We start from the raw sequence: 15,480 nt of genomic DNA, 5'->3' as shown, positions 1-15,480 counted from the left end.
GCCTCACTGGGCTGGCGCAGCGCCGGTGGCCGGCCACATGCCCATGCCATGTGCTTCTCAGGGCCCAGGGCAGCGCAGTGTGCTTTCGGAGGGAGGAGGCACCGGCCCTGGGCTTCGGCTATTGCTCTCGGAGTAAAGGTATTGTCAGTGTGGCTGGTGCCCACCATGGTGGAGGCTCTTTGGCTGGTGGGACATGGGGGGTTGTGGGGCACAGGGGGCTGGTGGGCAGCATGGAAAGCCCAGGCCAGTGCAGGCAAGTGTGGGGCTGGCGAGGGCACAGCCAGCACGGTCCAAGAGGGGAACCGTCAACTTCCCATTTGTGCTGGGGTCATTTCTCCCAGTAAAAGCTGGGCTGAGACTTCCCTCACAGTTCCCTTCCCACTGGGCTGGCAGGGACCGGCTGGCCAGAGGGATGCTCCTTCCCCCAGTGACCAGCCAACTCCTCTTCTTCCAGTCTGGTAACTGGGAGGGTGATGGACAAGAAACCAGTGGCTCAAGGACAGGCAGCCCCTGGCCACGAGACGGTCCTGGTGACTTGGGCACCGACATCTCCCGTGCACTGCCCAGCTGTGTGATGGGCTCCTCTGCTGAGCACGGGGCCAGCATAGCTGGGGGGAGTGGCAGGGATGCACGGTGGGGCTGGCCGGGCTCTACCGGGGTATCTTGCTCCAGCAGGAGCCCGCTGAAAGCAAAGGAGAAGCCAGGGTTGATGTCTACGACTATGGTTTCCCACCAGCCAGGAGAGCAGCCTGCCCGGGAGCACCACCCCGCACCGTGCAGCTCCCGTGGCACAGCCTGATCCGTGGCGGACAGACCCTCGATGGGTGAGCGCCTCTAGTAGGGTGTGAAGACGATGGGGCCCGGCGTGGTGCGGACGTGGGCTGGCGGCGTTCGGAAAAGCGCTGGTCCGAGGATCGGGGCTTGGAAGAGGGTGGTGGCAGCAGCTGGTCTCAGGGCGAGGGGGCCAGGCATGGCGCAGACGGCGGCCGCGGTGAGCGGGCTCGGCAGGAAGCGGGTCGCCAGGGTTTTGGTGAGATGCTTCTGCAAAGCCAGCTTGGACTGCAGGGAGGGAGGAGGAGGAGGAGGAGACAGCGTGAGGCACCTGGCTGCAGCAGAGCCCCCCCAGCCCCAGCTCCCTGGGCCGGGCAGGCAGCCTCATGGCAGCCCCTGCCCACGTTCACTTGGAGCTGAGCTCTTGGCACGTCTCTGGAGTCAGCTCAGCCCCTGGCCCCGACCCGACGCATGCTCCATCCCACAGCCCGGGTCCCTCGGCGCGGCCGCTGCCGGCTCAGAGCGCGCAGGGATGCCCCAGTCACTACAACCTCCCCGCGGAGTTCCTCAGCCCCATCGTGCCATCCTGGACACCTGCCCTGGCTTTTGCCATGGCTGGGCTCTCCCCTGCCTCGGTGCTTTCCTCTGGTGCCCTGGGATGGCTTTTCCTGCCAAACCCTCTGCTAAGCTACGTGTCCCTGCAAGCAAACGCTTCGGCTCGGTTTAACTGAGCCGCGCCAGCCCCGAGCACCCAACCGTCACAGCTCCCCGCTCGGAAATGGTGACACCGGTGGAAGCATGACAAGTGCTGCAGTTGTGAATGCTGCTGCCAGAGGACTCATCGTTATTCCCATCCATTCCTTCCCAGGATTAAAGCCTCCAAACTCCTCTCACCACTACAGCCCGCCCTCCCCAAGGGGAGCAGGTTGGATGTGATCGTGGGAGCCGAGGCTTTAAGAAAAGCAGCCCCCCTGTCACAAGAGGTGGCCAACGGTGTTCAGAGAGCAAACCGGGTGGGTATTTACTGGGAGACAGGTACCTTGAGAATACTCACTGCGAGGGCAGCGTTCTTCTGCAGCTTGTTGTAGGGGCTGTACTTGGGCTTGGGCGGCTTCCCTGCCAGCCTGTCTTTGTGCCTCCGGCTGCTCATGTGCTGCGAGAGGAAAACAGCCCCGTCACCCGGTGCCAGGACAGCGAGGGCAGACCCACGGCACCGCGCGGCTCGGGTCCACCCATCACCTTCTCACAAGTACCCATCCCCCCGAGCCCCCGGTGCCCGTGCAGGGTGGTCCGCGCGCCCGGTGCCCCTGTGTTCCTGGGGGAAAGGCAGGCGCCAGGCCTGGCATCGTCACCTGCTTGAGCTGCGTCTCTGAGTTCACGTAGATCTCGCACACTTGGCAGTGAAACGCCTTGTTCTGGATGTTGATGCTGCCCTTGTTGCCGATCCGCTTGGCCTTGTGCCCTGCCCGGGACAGGAGCTTGCCACGGCCTCGCCGCACCTGGGTGCTATGGCCTTCCAGCATCAACTTGTGCTTGGCACCTGGGTGGCACAGGGGACACTCGGCAAACACTGACTTTGCAAATCCAGCACCGTGCCGAGTGCCGCGGCAGTGCCGGATGCCCTCGCCCACAGCGCGGTGCGTCCCCTCCTGGGGGACCCTGGTCCCCCCAGCTCCCTGTGCCCAGCAGCACTTGCAGACAGAGGGGACAGAGAGCTGCCCAGGAGCCCAGACTCTTGCCGGGGACGTGGCAGCCTGTTTCCAAACCCTACCCAGCTCTCGTGGGCAGCTGTGCTTCGCGGGCAGACCAGAAACGCTCGGCTTCCCAGAGACACCCCCCCTCCATGTGCCAGACCTTCGGAGAAAGTGCTATTTTCAGCGTGTGCTGGAGCCTGTCGCCTGTCCCCGGGCGTTAGCACAGTCTGCAGAGCCGGGCACGCGTCGCCCGCTGTGCTGCAGCATCTCAGCTGTGCCCAAGGTCAGAGCGGATCCGGCCGCAGAGCCAGGAATAGCTCAGCGGGGTTACGGGAGGCGGGGAAGGAGGAACCCGAAATCCCAGCACACCTGGGGACAGGGCGCTCTGTCCTGCCCCTGCCAGCGCGGGGATGTCGGGTGGGGGGTGGGCAAGTAATTTAAGCCACCGCTAATTCATTCTATTTTTTAAGGCGTTAAGCAAGGAGCCCGCGTCTGTGTGACAGCCGCGGAGGAGCCCGGGCACACGAACATTTTGTTTGTTTGTTTGTTTGTTCTTTTTCCCCAAATCAGCTCCTAAATTTGTAACCGGAGCTGACAAAAGCAAAAGGACACGTTTGCAGCTAAGCCGGGCGGTGTCCTGAGCCGACCCCTCTGCGCGGCTGCTGCCTGTTCCCTATTCCTGCTGAACTGGGAGAAAGGAGGCCCTCCCCATTAAAACCAAGGTGCCTGTCCTTGTTTAGCATCCTTCAGAGAATGGGGGGAGCCAGGAGCTGGGGCTGCACGGCCCGCAGACCCCACTGGGGTCCCCCCAGCACCACAGTGGGGGGCCCTCACCAGCCCCTGTCGCCTGCCCGCCCCGGGGGGCTGCTGTGCTGCTGGGCTCCGAAGCCTGTTAGATTCCCAAGGGGGTTCTCAAAACGACACGGAGCTGCTTTTGGAAGGATTATCCCAGGTCTCAGAGGGGCACCGGCACTCCAGTTCCGTCAGCGTAAAGCCAGACTGCAGTGGAATATCAAGCAGCCTCCAATCGCTTGATTAAATGTATCTGAAAACGTCTTTAATTAAGAGACACAAACAACAAGAAAGCATTTGACCCTGCTGAAATCCACCCCGTGAGCTGCAGCACAGGTAGGACACCACCGCTGATCCTGGCAAGCCACCTTAATTAACCCTTTTTAATTAAAGCAATAAACCCTCGCCGTTTCCCTGCAAGGCCGTTTGGTGACGGGGCACAGCAGGGCTTCGCGCGGAGCCCAGGATGGAGCCACGAGGGGCCCGTGCCCCGCGTGGGCGATGCCCTTACCGGTGTTGTGAGCCTCCAGCTGGGACAGGGAGTTGACGGTCACTTTGCAGGTGGGACAGTACAGGTGCTGTTTGCTCTTCTTCCCCTCCTTCTCGCTCTCAGGGGCCGAGCTGACGCTGCTGCCCGACTCGGCTGCCTGCGCGGCAGAGGAGGCCACGCTGGTGGCGTCCGAGGTGCCCTCCGACAGCTCAGAGGCTGGCGGGGAGCCCAGCGGGGCGATGCTGCCCGACAGCTCCGCGGGCGACTCTTCGGCGCTGGGCGGCAGCCCCAGGCTGCTGCACTCACCCTCCAGCTCCTGCAGGCCATTGGCTTGAGCTGGCGGGAGGGAAAGGGAAGGGGAAAACAGGGAAAAGAGAAAGAAACGGGCAGCAAGAGGAAGCACTCCGTGCTTGAATGGGTTTTCTGGATTTCAGAGAGCACCCTCATCCTCCTGGAGACCATCTTGGGCACTGCCTGCTCATGTTCATCCCCACCAAGGATGGCTCTTCCCAACTCTCTCCTGTTACCACTTTTACCTACGGCTCGTGGCAGCCGGGCTCATCAAAAGCCTGGGTGAGCTCTGGTGCTGCCTCAGTCCTGGGGGAACTGGCTCCCACCAGCCCTGTCCCTGCGCGGCCACAGAGCCCTCAGGGATGTGCGATCCCTCGCCGGGGCACGGGCAGGGAACGCTCCTTCTCCGGTCCCCGTTATCTCCCAGAGACACTGAATCACAGGGGGAAACACCCACCATTTCCCCCAAGCAGGGAGACACAGGGGCTGGATTCCCCCTAGGGACACGAGCTGCCCAGGCTCCTGGGCTGGGTCTCTGCCCCTTCCCTGCGACTCCATCCCCAGCCAGGCATGCCAGGGATGCCAGCGCAGCACAAAAGCTCCGTTACTAACACTCGAATCGCAGCCCTCCTCAGCCCCACCAGCAGCTCACCATGGCGGGACGCTTGGACACGAGGCTGCTGCAGGTCGGGATTTAATCGGGCTCTTCAGGACGCTGCAGCCATGGCCAGGCTGTGAATGCAACTGTCCCCTGGGAACTAGCCAGGTGGCTCACACGGGTGAGCGGGACCCTCCTGCACCCCCTGCCCGCGTACCTGTGCTGCCGGGTTCCCCGCTGCCCTCGGGGCTGGGGGTGAAGTCGGCTGTGCCGTCTGGGTCGGTGGCCGTCGCTGCAGCCCCCGCTGCCTTCTGCTTGTTCTTCATGGCCTCGATGGCTTTCAGCCTCCGCGCGTGCTTGTGGCCCTTGTAGTGGGCTTCTGCCTGGTTCTGGGGAGGGAGAGACAGGGATGGCTGTGTCGGTGCTGTGGCTGGACAGATGGGTGCGGGGAGGATGGGTGAAGGGGTCAGCCCCGGGCCGTGGCTGCTCAGACACGTTTCCAGTGCAGCCACCTCCCCTGGTGTCATCCATCCCCGGGGCCGGTGGCATTTTCGGCCGGGTGCGGCGCAAAGCGGCTCTCCTCCACCCACCGGATCGCTCCGCACGCAAACGCATTCAGGTCGAGTATCGCTTTGCTAAGACATCACCACATTGCACGGCTGAGATAAGGACCCTGCTCTGATTAAATGCATCAAGTCACTTTTAAAAGAAGCTTTCAGGCAAAATTTATGACTTTAGAAGCGTACAATGAATCTCCAGCTGTAAAAATAAAATCAAAAAGTACGTTGGTGGGGAGGACACGTCTCCCATTGTAACCTAATGGGTGTCTAACACGCAATTTACATTCACGGGCTCCTTTCTCCCAGCGAACGCTGAATAATGAAGCACACGCTGATGGGTTCGTGCCTGCACCGAACTGATAAAACACACACAAAAGCAAATCACCCGAACATTTGTGTACCCTGCAGCCGGGGACAATGCCACATTGTCCCCCGCAGCAACCGCGGCCCAGCAATTTATGGAAAGCAAATCCAGGACGAATTAAGACACTGCACCACGAGCAGCACGCGTTAATTTGCACGGCGTTTTCAGAGCCCGGCGGAGGCTTCCCGTGCTCGGGAGGAAGGAGCATCCCTGCCCCCTCCGCGCCTTCCCGCGGGCTGGGAACGGCGGCCGGGGCCGCGCACCGGCGGCGTGGGAAAGCAAAAGGCGCGCCCGAGCGCGGGGCCTCATTAGCGAATATAATGAACTTCCACCGGCTGCGGGGGCCGGACCTGACCGGGGGGACACGGGCAGAGCGGCACGAGGCTCCCGGAGGCACCGAGCGGCCCGGCGGAGCGGAATAACGGAGCGCAGAGCCGCCAGAGCCGCGCCCGGCCCGGCCGGGACGGGACGCGGCCGCCCCGGGGGGAGCGAGAGCAGCTCCCGGTAGCTCGCGCTGTCACGGAGCGCGCGGGGCTCCTGCCGCCCCCTCGGCCCCCCGCCCGTGCGGGAGCGGGGCCAGCCCAGGCGAGAGGCTCCGAGCTGCCCCACTCCCCCCCGGCCTCTCCTGCCCCCTTGGAGCCAGAATTCCCCTTAAACCCTTTGATCGGCTGCCCCGGCTCAGCTGTGCGCCGGTTACCGCAGGGATCGGTGAGCGTCTCCTCCCGCCCCGCTACCAGGTGCTTGATTTACTTAGAATAAAAGGCAGGAAAAAACCCCAAACCCCCTGCCACGCCAGAGCTCGGGGAGGCCGAGGCAGGGAGGGTTATGTTCAGCTCCCAAGGACCAGGTATCCATTTCATGGGCTGATAAAGCAGCTTAAGCACGAACACCGAGACCAGGGCAGCAGGGACAGACCTGAACAGAACGACGAGGAGCAGAAAGAGCTGGCGTGGCCAGCAGAGGACACGGCACCCCGGGAGCATATGGGCCCACGGGCAGGGACATGTCAGTGGAAATATCAGAAACATCAGCCGGGGCAGCCGCAGAGAGAGGGAGGGCAGAGCTCCGACGAGCTGCCACCTGTGAGATGGGTGTCCCTGTGGTGCCCACGTCGTGGGATGCTTCTGCTCAGCCACAGGTGTTGGCACTGGCCCCGAGCACCCCACTCACCTGCCAGCCCCGTGCCACCCAGCCCCGGCCCGGCTTACCGCAGAGTTGAAGCGCAGGTGGCAGATGTTGCAGGAGATGAACTGCTTCTTCTTGAGCGGGGCCGGCACACCGAAGGTGTGGCTGATCACCGCCTTCTGCACCGGGTCCATCTGGAAGGGGAGGGAAGGCAGAGGGCCACTGGGTGCCACGCCATGATGGTCACCCCGGCACGGCACCGCGACCTGGCCATCCCCCCCACCCGCCGCGGAGCTGCTGCGAACGCCGGCAGAGCTCACGCCTGGTGTCCAGAAGGAGCGAGCAGCTGGGGAGGCAGAGGAGCCGCAGGGACATCCCGCACGGGGCAACGTGCGCTGCAGCAACGCTCACTCTTGTCCTTTTTAAACCACCCCTGAAAAAACCCAACTGGTGGGGTCCAAATGCCGCCTGTGGTCTGGCAGAGGGGATGTAGCCGGCAGACCCCAGCCCCACCGTGCTCCCCTGCGACCCCGTCGTCCCCTCTCCTCCCACCAGAGACACTGGTGTCACAGGTGGCAAATTATCAGTTTCTATCTGAGCTCCCAGCTGCTGCCCTCCACCTCCCGATGCCAGGGGCAGCTTTCCGAGAGACTTAGCAGGAACAGAGCCCACCACAACAGGGGGCAGAGGTGACCAAAACGCACAACCGGCCATTAATCCACCACGTGCTCTTCATCAGGGAGCTGAAACGTCCCTGTGCAAAGCTGAAGGCACGAGCAGAGCCACGAGTGCCTGCTGCTCGCCCGTGGGACGCTGCGCAGCCCACGCAGGGGCCGGGGCAGGAGGGACAACGGTGCCTGCGGCTGCGGGCACCGCTCACCCGGGGCACGGTGCCGTGCAAAGCCGCTCTGGGCTGCCCCGCTTCCGGGCAGGTGGGTGCTTTGCCTGCTCTAACCGAATCCCAAGGCTGACGACTCGCGAGCCTCCGCAGCCCCTGGTATCCCACCGGGCACGAGCACCGACACGGAACAGCTCCGGTCATCCGCACCGAGCCGTGCCGTTCCGCGAGCCCGCTGACGTGCGGGGCCGCGGGCGAGGCAGATGCGGGCGGGCTGCTGACAGCACCTTCTGCCTCTCCCAGGCCCGGCATCATTCCTCAGCCCAGGCAGCAAACTTGCTGGAAAAGCCATAGTTGTTTTAAACAAAATGCATTTATTAAGGGGGGGGGAAATAAGAATAACCTCTTTGTTTGAGCGTGGCTATAATCTATAATGCGAGCATTGTTCCCCTACCCTGTGGCATAGGAAGATTATCTTATCTGAGTCCTGCTGTCAGTAGAGCCTCGGGTTTTCAGGCGATCGTATTTCTCTGCAAAGCTATTTCGTTGCCGAGACAGGTGCATCAGTCTTCGAGGCACATGCCTGGACAACAGAGCCATTATCAAGACCCCAAATTCCTTTCCAGGAGTGAGCAGAATGGTAAAAGCAGGTGATTAATGAAGCGCCTGTTTGTGATGAAATTTTACTGACTTATCTGGCGTATAAACGAAGAGGCATTTGGGGTTCGGCAGAGGCCCGGAGGAAGCTGCAGATGGCAAAGATGCTGCTCCACCCCGACGGCCAACGCTGCAACGTGCTGCAGGCAGCATCACGCTGCCGGCCAGCGGGCAGACACGGGGCTGGCGCTTGTTTCCAAGAGATACACCCACCTCTTCCACACAAAGAAAAGAAAAACGGCTCTAACCTTCGCCGCGGCGGCAGCTGCCGGGGCCCGGCTGGCGGCTTCCACCGAGCCCGGTGGTTCCCAGGGGCTCACTGCGGCCGGAGCAGGGTGGGGGGCAGAGGAGGATGCAGAGGAAAGGAAGACGCCGGCACGAGGATACAAAGCTGGCCAGGGCCCCCAGCACACCTGGGGGCTGAGCCGCCCCCCGCCACGGCCGCCCTCTGCTCCGTGGCACACACCTGGCGAGCGCCGTGTGCCCGCAGCGAGCTGGGCGCGTTGCTGGAAGCCCAGCCCGGCTCCCTCTGGCACACAGCACGGAGCACATCAAAGCTCTGATGCCACCTGAGAGCCCTTGTGCTTCTTCTCCCCAAATAAAACACAAACACACCGTCACCTCCTCCCTGCCGTACGCGCTCACCGCTATTTCGGTTGTGAGAGAGACCCCAGCGCTGCCCGGGCCGGGGAGGGGCTGTGCCACAGCGGTACGTACCGGTGCCCGCAGCCGGGTGGGCAGAAGCTCTTCCTGGAGGTTTCCAGCAGAACTGACCTGACGGCAGCGGAAGGCTTTGGGCACCGCACACTTGGAGAAGAAAGATCTCGGCTTTGTAGTCAATTCTTATTGACTCACGCTGCTTTATTTATCCCTGGCCGTTCCTACCGATATAAATAGAGCTCCGCGCGCCGAGCGCTCCGCCGGCCACCGAGGTCAGGAGTGGGAGTTCACAGGGACGCGGCATCGGCTCGGACCGTGCGTCTCCTGCCGTGGCTTTGCGAGGCACTGCCGGGTCCTGGCGCGTTGCAACATCCCGAGAGCTGGAAAGGGCCCTGCGAGCGCAAAACGCGCCTTCTGCGGCGCGTTAGGGGTTTTTTTCCCCGTTGCGGTTGTTGCTTTAAGCGGCAGGAGGGCGCAGCGTGGAAAGGCTTCGCTCGCTCCAGAGTAAAACATCTGCTGGGTTCGTGAGAGCCCCGTGACCTGCTCAGAGTGCAAAGTGTTCTGCTGAGCAGCCACGAACTGCTCCTGCTCCGCAGAGCGACGCCGAGTCCGGCGCAGCATCAGCCGCAGCGCCGGCAAAACCCCCGGCAAACCCCGTGTCTCTTGTTAGAGCAACTCCACTACAGCAGCTCTCAAAAAGTGCCACGTCCTGACCGATGCCCCCTCCTGCCATCCCAAATCACCCCCGAGGCTCAGCTGCCAGGTCAAGTCTCTGACACAGCCCCACGGTCGCTCGGGCAGAGAAAGGAGCTGTTGGCGTGGCTGCGGGCGCAGCGATGCTCGAGCCCAGTGTCCCACGAGGACACGGACGCTGCTCCAGCTCCCTGTGAAGCCACTGGCACGGGCGCGATGCTGAGCCCCCTGCCCCAGCCCCAGCCCGGTACAGACACGTCCCGACAGGGCAGCTCCCAGCACTGGACACCCAGGCCCGGCTTCACTCCGCGAATGTCGCCCACCGGCCTCGGCTCCGAGCTCGGAGCCGTGACCTCGAGGCGCCCGCAGAGCTGGCACAGCCTCCGCCAGCGTTTCCATCCCCATGTCTGACTCATCCCCTGCGTCGGACGCGTCCCCGCGGAGCACAGGACCAGAGCGCCGGGGCCGTGCGGCTCCAGCAAGTGCAAGAGGTTCATTTTCCAGTTTATTACTATTTTTCTTAAAAGGACACAACTCTGCAGACCGCGTGCCGGGGCAGGGGCCGGCGGGAGCTGAGCAGAACAAATACCAGGGTCAGGTTCAAGGTAGCTTTGACTCCAGCGACTGAAAGAGAGCCCAGACAAAGAGCAGCAGCCTTAATGGCATGAAAAAAAAATCCTCCTCTCCCGTGTTTCTGCTTGTTAGCACAGCGGAGAGACAGGCCAGAGCCGGGATTTCAAAAGAGCTTAACGGCGTTGGACTCTGAATCCCATTCAACAGCAAGAGGAATCCTGCACTTAATTCCTACCGCCGACTTTGAAGATCTCGGCGATAATTTGCACCTTCCGAACACGTTTCATCTCAAAGCCACTTACAAAAGGCCGGGAAGCGAGTGGGGAGGGAGCTCAGGAAAGTCCCGTTTCCAGGCTCACGATGGAAAAAACCATTTACCAAATCCAGAAATGTCCGCCCTGCCTCTGCGGGGTGGGGGGAAACAGCCCCGGTCCCGCTCCCTCTGCCCCTCGGCACCGCGAAACCTGCTCCTCAGCCACCACCAGCCAGGTCCTGAGGGGTCCCAGGTGCTGACACAGCAGGGCAGGGACTTGGAGCAAGGCAAGAGAGGAGCTCGTGGAGCGGATCCCATCCCCCCATCAGCGGGATGGAGACCCCAGCCCCGCTGAGACTGGCTGGCAGAGTGGCACGGAGGGCGCAGAATGGCATTTCACGCCTGAGATGCAGTCGTGTGTCTCTGGCTGCTCCACGTCCATGTAGATGCACAAGAACATCTCTGGAGCGACACGTCTAATCGCACAGCCCGAGCATCCGCTCCGGTGCTCTGGGGTTGGGGACCTTGTGCCCAACTGGGTGGTGGGAGAAGTCCTGCAGTGACCAGGTTTGCTCGACCCCTGCACGAGCCAAGCGGCACCAGCCACGTTCCTTATGTCTTTAGACACCTCCTCTCTCTTTCTTTCCTTTCCTTTATTTTTCGACTAATGAACTTCTCTCCAAGGCTACTTTATTACTATTGATTCCAGGAGCAAAACCCAATTGATCCTGGTTAAAATGAACCATCTTTTTAATTCTGCTGTATAAGGGCGATGGTTGGGCAGGAGCTTGGAGCTAAGGGCAGGGCACCTGGCAGCCCAAGACCCTGGTGATTAAGCCCGAAATTATCTGGTGGGGTTCGAGGAGCGGTGCAGTGTAGCAGAGCGGCTTTTTGGGGACACAACTGCTGAGGGGCAGGAGGGGTCCAGCGGCCGATGCCCACCCACCCCCGGGGACTCACCGTGTTGAAGTTGGGGAAGAGGTTGAGCGGTGACGTCCCGTTGAGCCTGAAGGTCAGAAAGTGCTTGATGTCCAAGGCGGGGTGGAGGGGACGGCCGGGGATGGGCAACGACGCTAAGAGGGGGCTGCTGTGTCCGGAGGGACCTGGGCAGAGGGGAAAGAGCAGCGTTAGCGTAGGCGGCCCCTGCTCGCAGCGCGGGGACACGGCACACGAGGACATGGCACGCAGGACCCTCTGCCACGGGCTGCGGACCCTCCTTGCCCCCCTGGCACTGGGACCAGCATTCAGTCCCTCACTGGAGGACCAAAGCGGCAGTGCCCGAAGGGGACGGGTGCTCCTGCAGCCAAAATGCTGACCAGGAGCCGTAAGCACCGGTGCTGCTTCGGGGCAGTGCCGAGGCACCCGCCCCTCTCCAGCCCCCCGCGCCCCGACACCGCTGTGCAGGGCCGGGACCCCGCTCCGGCAGCGCGTTGGTGCTGCTCTCCCGCCGTGCTTGGCTTTTTGCGCCACACACGACCCCGCGCTGGCGGGGACCCGGCTGGTGCAGGAGCCCGGGTACGAATCTGAAATTCAAAGTTTGTAAGATTTTCCGAATTTGAGCAGCGAGCGCCAGCCCTGCGGGCAGCAACGACCTCTTTCTGGGAGAGCGCACACGGGCGGCTCTTCGGCGGCACCGGCGCTGTGCCGGAGCCAGGCCTGACTCCGGGGAAAAATTACATTTTGCTTCATCAGGCGTGCAGTGATCGAGTTAATTCCAGAGTCGCCCAGAAGGGAAATCTGTGAAACTGCTTAAAAATAAATAAAATTATAGCAACAGCGACGAGGGGAGGGAGCAAAGGCAAGCAGAAATGGGTGAGCGACGCATAATTAACCTTCTGAGGCGTGAAACGGTATTTCTGCATCAAATCATCGGAGACGGCCGGGCCGGCGCCGGGGGAGCCGGGCCCTGGGGACCCCCGGCCCCCGCACGCAGCCGCGACCGGGTGCCGGAGCAGCGGCTGCAGCAGAGGCATTCGGGGCCGGACGGTGAGGGTGCCCGCTTGCCGTCGGCGGCGCGCCCTGCGCTGCCTTAAAATTCGGTATATATTACGTGTAACACCGGGAGGAACAAGAGGGCGGGCGGATGCCTCTGCCCCCATCGCCGGTAACCGGTAACGGGAGTTGGCAGCTCAGCCAACGCCACTGTGCTGGCAAAACCCAGGTGCTGCCACTTGGCCCCATAGCCGAGGGGTCCGCTCCCCAGGGCAGAGGCATGGCCCAGGGTGCCAGCAGGGATGCAGGATCTGGGGCACGGCCGCTGCCTGCAGTGCCCGCTGCCCACCGACAGCACAGCTGCGCCGAGCCGAGCCGCTTTGGCACGTCCTCGAGCCCAAATCTGTGGACGAAATGTATTCCTGGGCTGGGTCTGCAGGTCGGGGGTGGAACAGGCAGAGATGGGGGAGAGCCTGGACACCCCAACGGGGATGGGACCCTGCGGCAGCACCGTCACCGTTCAGGCGCCCTGCGAGGAGTGGCCGCATGCCGGCAGCTGGCAGCAGGAGGGAACCCAGCGCCAACACAGCTCCCTGTGCCCGTCCCCCGGCGATGGAGCAGAGAAAGGACAGCAGTCACGCACGGGGACGAAGGCACCATCAGCTTTGGCGTGCCCGACCCTCGCACGGCCACAGAAGCACGAGGGCAGGCGAGCGGCGCAGCCGCACCCCGGCAAGGAGCGAGCCACCTCGGCACGCCAAGCACCCCCACCGTGGCACAGGGCGCCCGTGCGATGCTCTTGGGGCACCTTCCCAAGGTTACGGGGCCGCGCCGCTGCGGCTCCAGCCTTACCTTCGCCGCAGGGCAGATTCCGGCAGCAGCTGCAGGCTGTATTTTTAGGTATTAATTAAACACTCAATTAAGGGGATTTGCTCTGGGGGAGTGGTAGGGCCCCAGGTCTGTATAGAATGACATGACCTGCCCGAGGTGACGGGCACTGCCGCCAGCAGCGTGGCCTTTGCCGGTGAATGGCATCCCCAGATGCGCGGCCGTTGTCTCTCCCCCTGTTCCAACACAGGAGCCCAATCGCTGCAGCCAACACAGCACGGCGGTGTCGGCACTGCGGTGTCATCCCCGCGGGTCCTGCTGGGACGGGATGTGCTCGAGGCTCCAGAAAGCGTTTGGATGGGCCGGTGTGAGGAGCCCCGTGCTCCCAGCATGAGCACCAAGGGCCCAGCGGGCGCTGCCCCGCACCCCAGCCAGACTCTGGGTCAGCCGTGCCAAGGACACACTTGAGCCACTCCGAAATCCCACACGGTGCCCAGCCGGAGGCGGGTGGTTGTGCCCGTCCCACAGTGTGAGCGCATCCTCCCCGCCGAGCTGCTGAACCAGTCCCTGAGCAGGGGTCAGGTCTGAGCTGCTGCAGCCTGGGGGGTCCCTTCGCCCCCAGCTCCACAGGGACGGTGCGTGGCCCTTCCGAACCGAGCATCAGGGTCTGACCGGAAGGTGCCAAACCACGCGGCATCACCGCCGCGGTGCCGCACGTCCCCTGCCTGCGGCTCAGTCCTTCCCAGCCCCTCCAAAGCTCAGCCCTGCTCCTGTCCCACAGCCATGCGACTCTCCGTGGGGTCCCTCAGAATCCGAAGACGAGTTTCAGTCCTTTGTTTAACCAATCCCCCCCCGACCGTGCCTGCCCCATCCCGGCCCCCCCGCTTCGCTCCGCACAGCAGCTCCGCGCCCGCAGCGGGTGTTCTCCCGCGTGCCCTGCGAGGCGGATCGGAGCAACTGTTGTGCTCCAGCGCTACGTATGTGCCAGCCTCTGGAAACGCCTTTGCGCGCGGCAGGGACAACGCCGTGGGTTTCCATACCGCCACGAGGATCTGCCAAGGACCCATCGCCGCAGACGCCGGAGCATCTGGCGCAGAGTCTGCCCAGGACAGATGGAGACAGGAGCTGTTTACCCACACGGCAGCAGCCCGGCTCCCTCCCGTTTGGTAGGTGTTTGCAGCAAATTTTGGTGGTGTCTCGCACTCCTTACCCAGGGCTTTAAAGCTTTGTGTCTCTGGCCAAGCTCCGGCTGAATTCGCTCCAGCTATTTCCAGGCGACGCTCTGGGAAACACGTGTGCGCTCCCCGCTGCCAAAGGCTGCTGGCGGCAGCAGCGCCGCACCACCCGGTCACACCACCAGACCGCAACCGCCGTGGTCCAGACCACCCCCAGTGCCTCCAGCTCCGGCGTTAGGAACACTGGCACCAGCGCTGCCTCGGGCTCCCAGAGCAGCCGGGCCGGAGCAGCTCTGTGCGACAAGCTCCGGCGCTGGGTCGCAGCCTCCCCAGGGACACCTTGGGGAGGTGGTGGCCTCTCGTGAGCACCACCTGCCAAATCCTCTGTTCCCAGCTTTTGGCAGCCCCAGCCGCTGCCTCTGCACGCGCAGCTCGGACAGAGAGTGCCCGTGGCAAAGCCCATCTCGCAGGACAAGGTCACGCCGAGAACCACGAGCCCGACCCGGGGGACGCTGTGAGCGAGCATCCTTTACCCAAAGACACCAAAGCGGCACCTCCACCGCACGGATCAGCCGGAAGGACACAGGCTCGGGGCCATCAGCACTCACCTGCTGCCAGCCCTGAGCACAGCGATCCCAGCTTTCCCAGCCTCCACCACAGGGAGCCTGTGAGACACCCCCAGGCACCCCAAACACCCCAAGCGGGGTGGACAGAGGGCAAACCGGCCCCAGGGGCAATGGGGACCCCAGCGGGGGCGGTGGCAGGTGAGGGGGAGGAGCAGGGGGAGCAGCGGAAGCAGCAGGACCAACCCCCCCTCTCCCCGACCCTTCCATATTCCTGCAGCACAGTCCCAGCCAGAGGCAACCGCCTGGGACCAGCGGGGACCATCAGCGTTACGGACACTGGGGTCAAATCCTGCTCGACACAGACCCTGCGCCTGTGGGACGGCGTCGACTTACCCGGGGAGGAGCAGAGCCGGATCCGGCGGGAGAACCCGGCGCTCAGCCCCAAACCGACGCGATGCTCCGGGCTGCTGCAGATAAAATCAGTCCGAAGGGTCTTCTCAGCCCACCCCGGCAGAACTGAAGGAAACATCCCCCCCAGTTCCGTAACACCCACCGCCCCGCGCGGACACCGCGCTCCCGCCACGGGCTCCCAACGGCTTCGCTTCGGGGGAACGGGAATG

General features: G+C 63.2%; 1 protein-coding gene across 1 annotated transcript in view; it reads right to left on the bottom strand.

The window, feature by feature from the left end:
* Positions 1-834: 834 nt before the first annotated feature.
* Positions 835-15,480, bottom strand: part of ZNF385C (zinc finger protein 385C) — a 39,907-nt gene continuing 25,261 nt past the window's right edge. Inside the window, exons 2-8 of the mRNA XM_086626463.1 lie at positions 11,320-11,462; positions 6,769-6,879; positions 4,854-5,025; positions 3,769-4,083; positions 2,124-2,311; positions 1,811-1,924; positions 835-1,059 (exon numbers count right to left, since the gene is read on the bottom strand). Coding sequence (XP_086482589.1) covers positions 835-1,059; positions 1,811-1,924; positions 2,124-2,311; positions 3,769-4,083; positions 4,854-5,025; positions 6,769-6,879; positions 11,320-11,462 — 1,268 coding nt within the window. The remainder of the gene's footprint in view (positions 1,060-1,810; positions 1,925-2,123; positions 2,312-3,768; positions 4,084-4,853; positions 5,026-6,768; positions 6,880-11,319; positions 11,463-15,480) is intronic.

Source organism: Tauraco erythrolophus, chromosome 25, assembly GCF_009769465.1.
Source record: "Tauraco erythrolophus isolate bTauEry1 chromosome 25, bTauEry1.pri, whole genome shotgun sequence".
Lineage (NCBI taxonomy): Eukaryota > Metazoa > Chordata > Aves > Musophagiformes > Musophagidae > Tauraco > Tauraco erythrolophus.
This window is presented reverse-complemented; position numbering and strand designations above follow the sequence as displayed.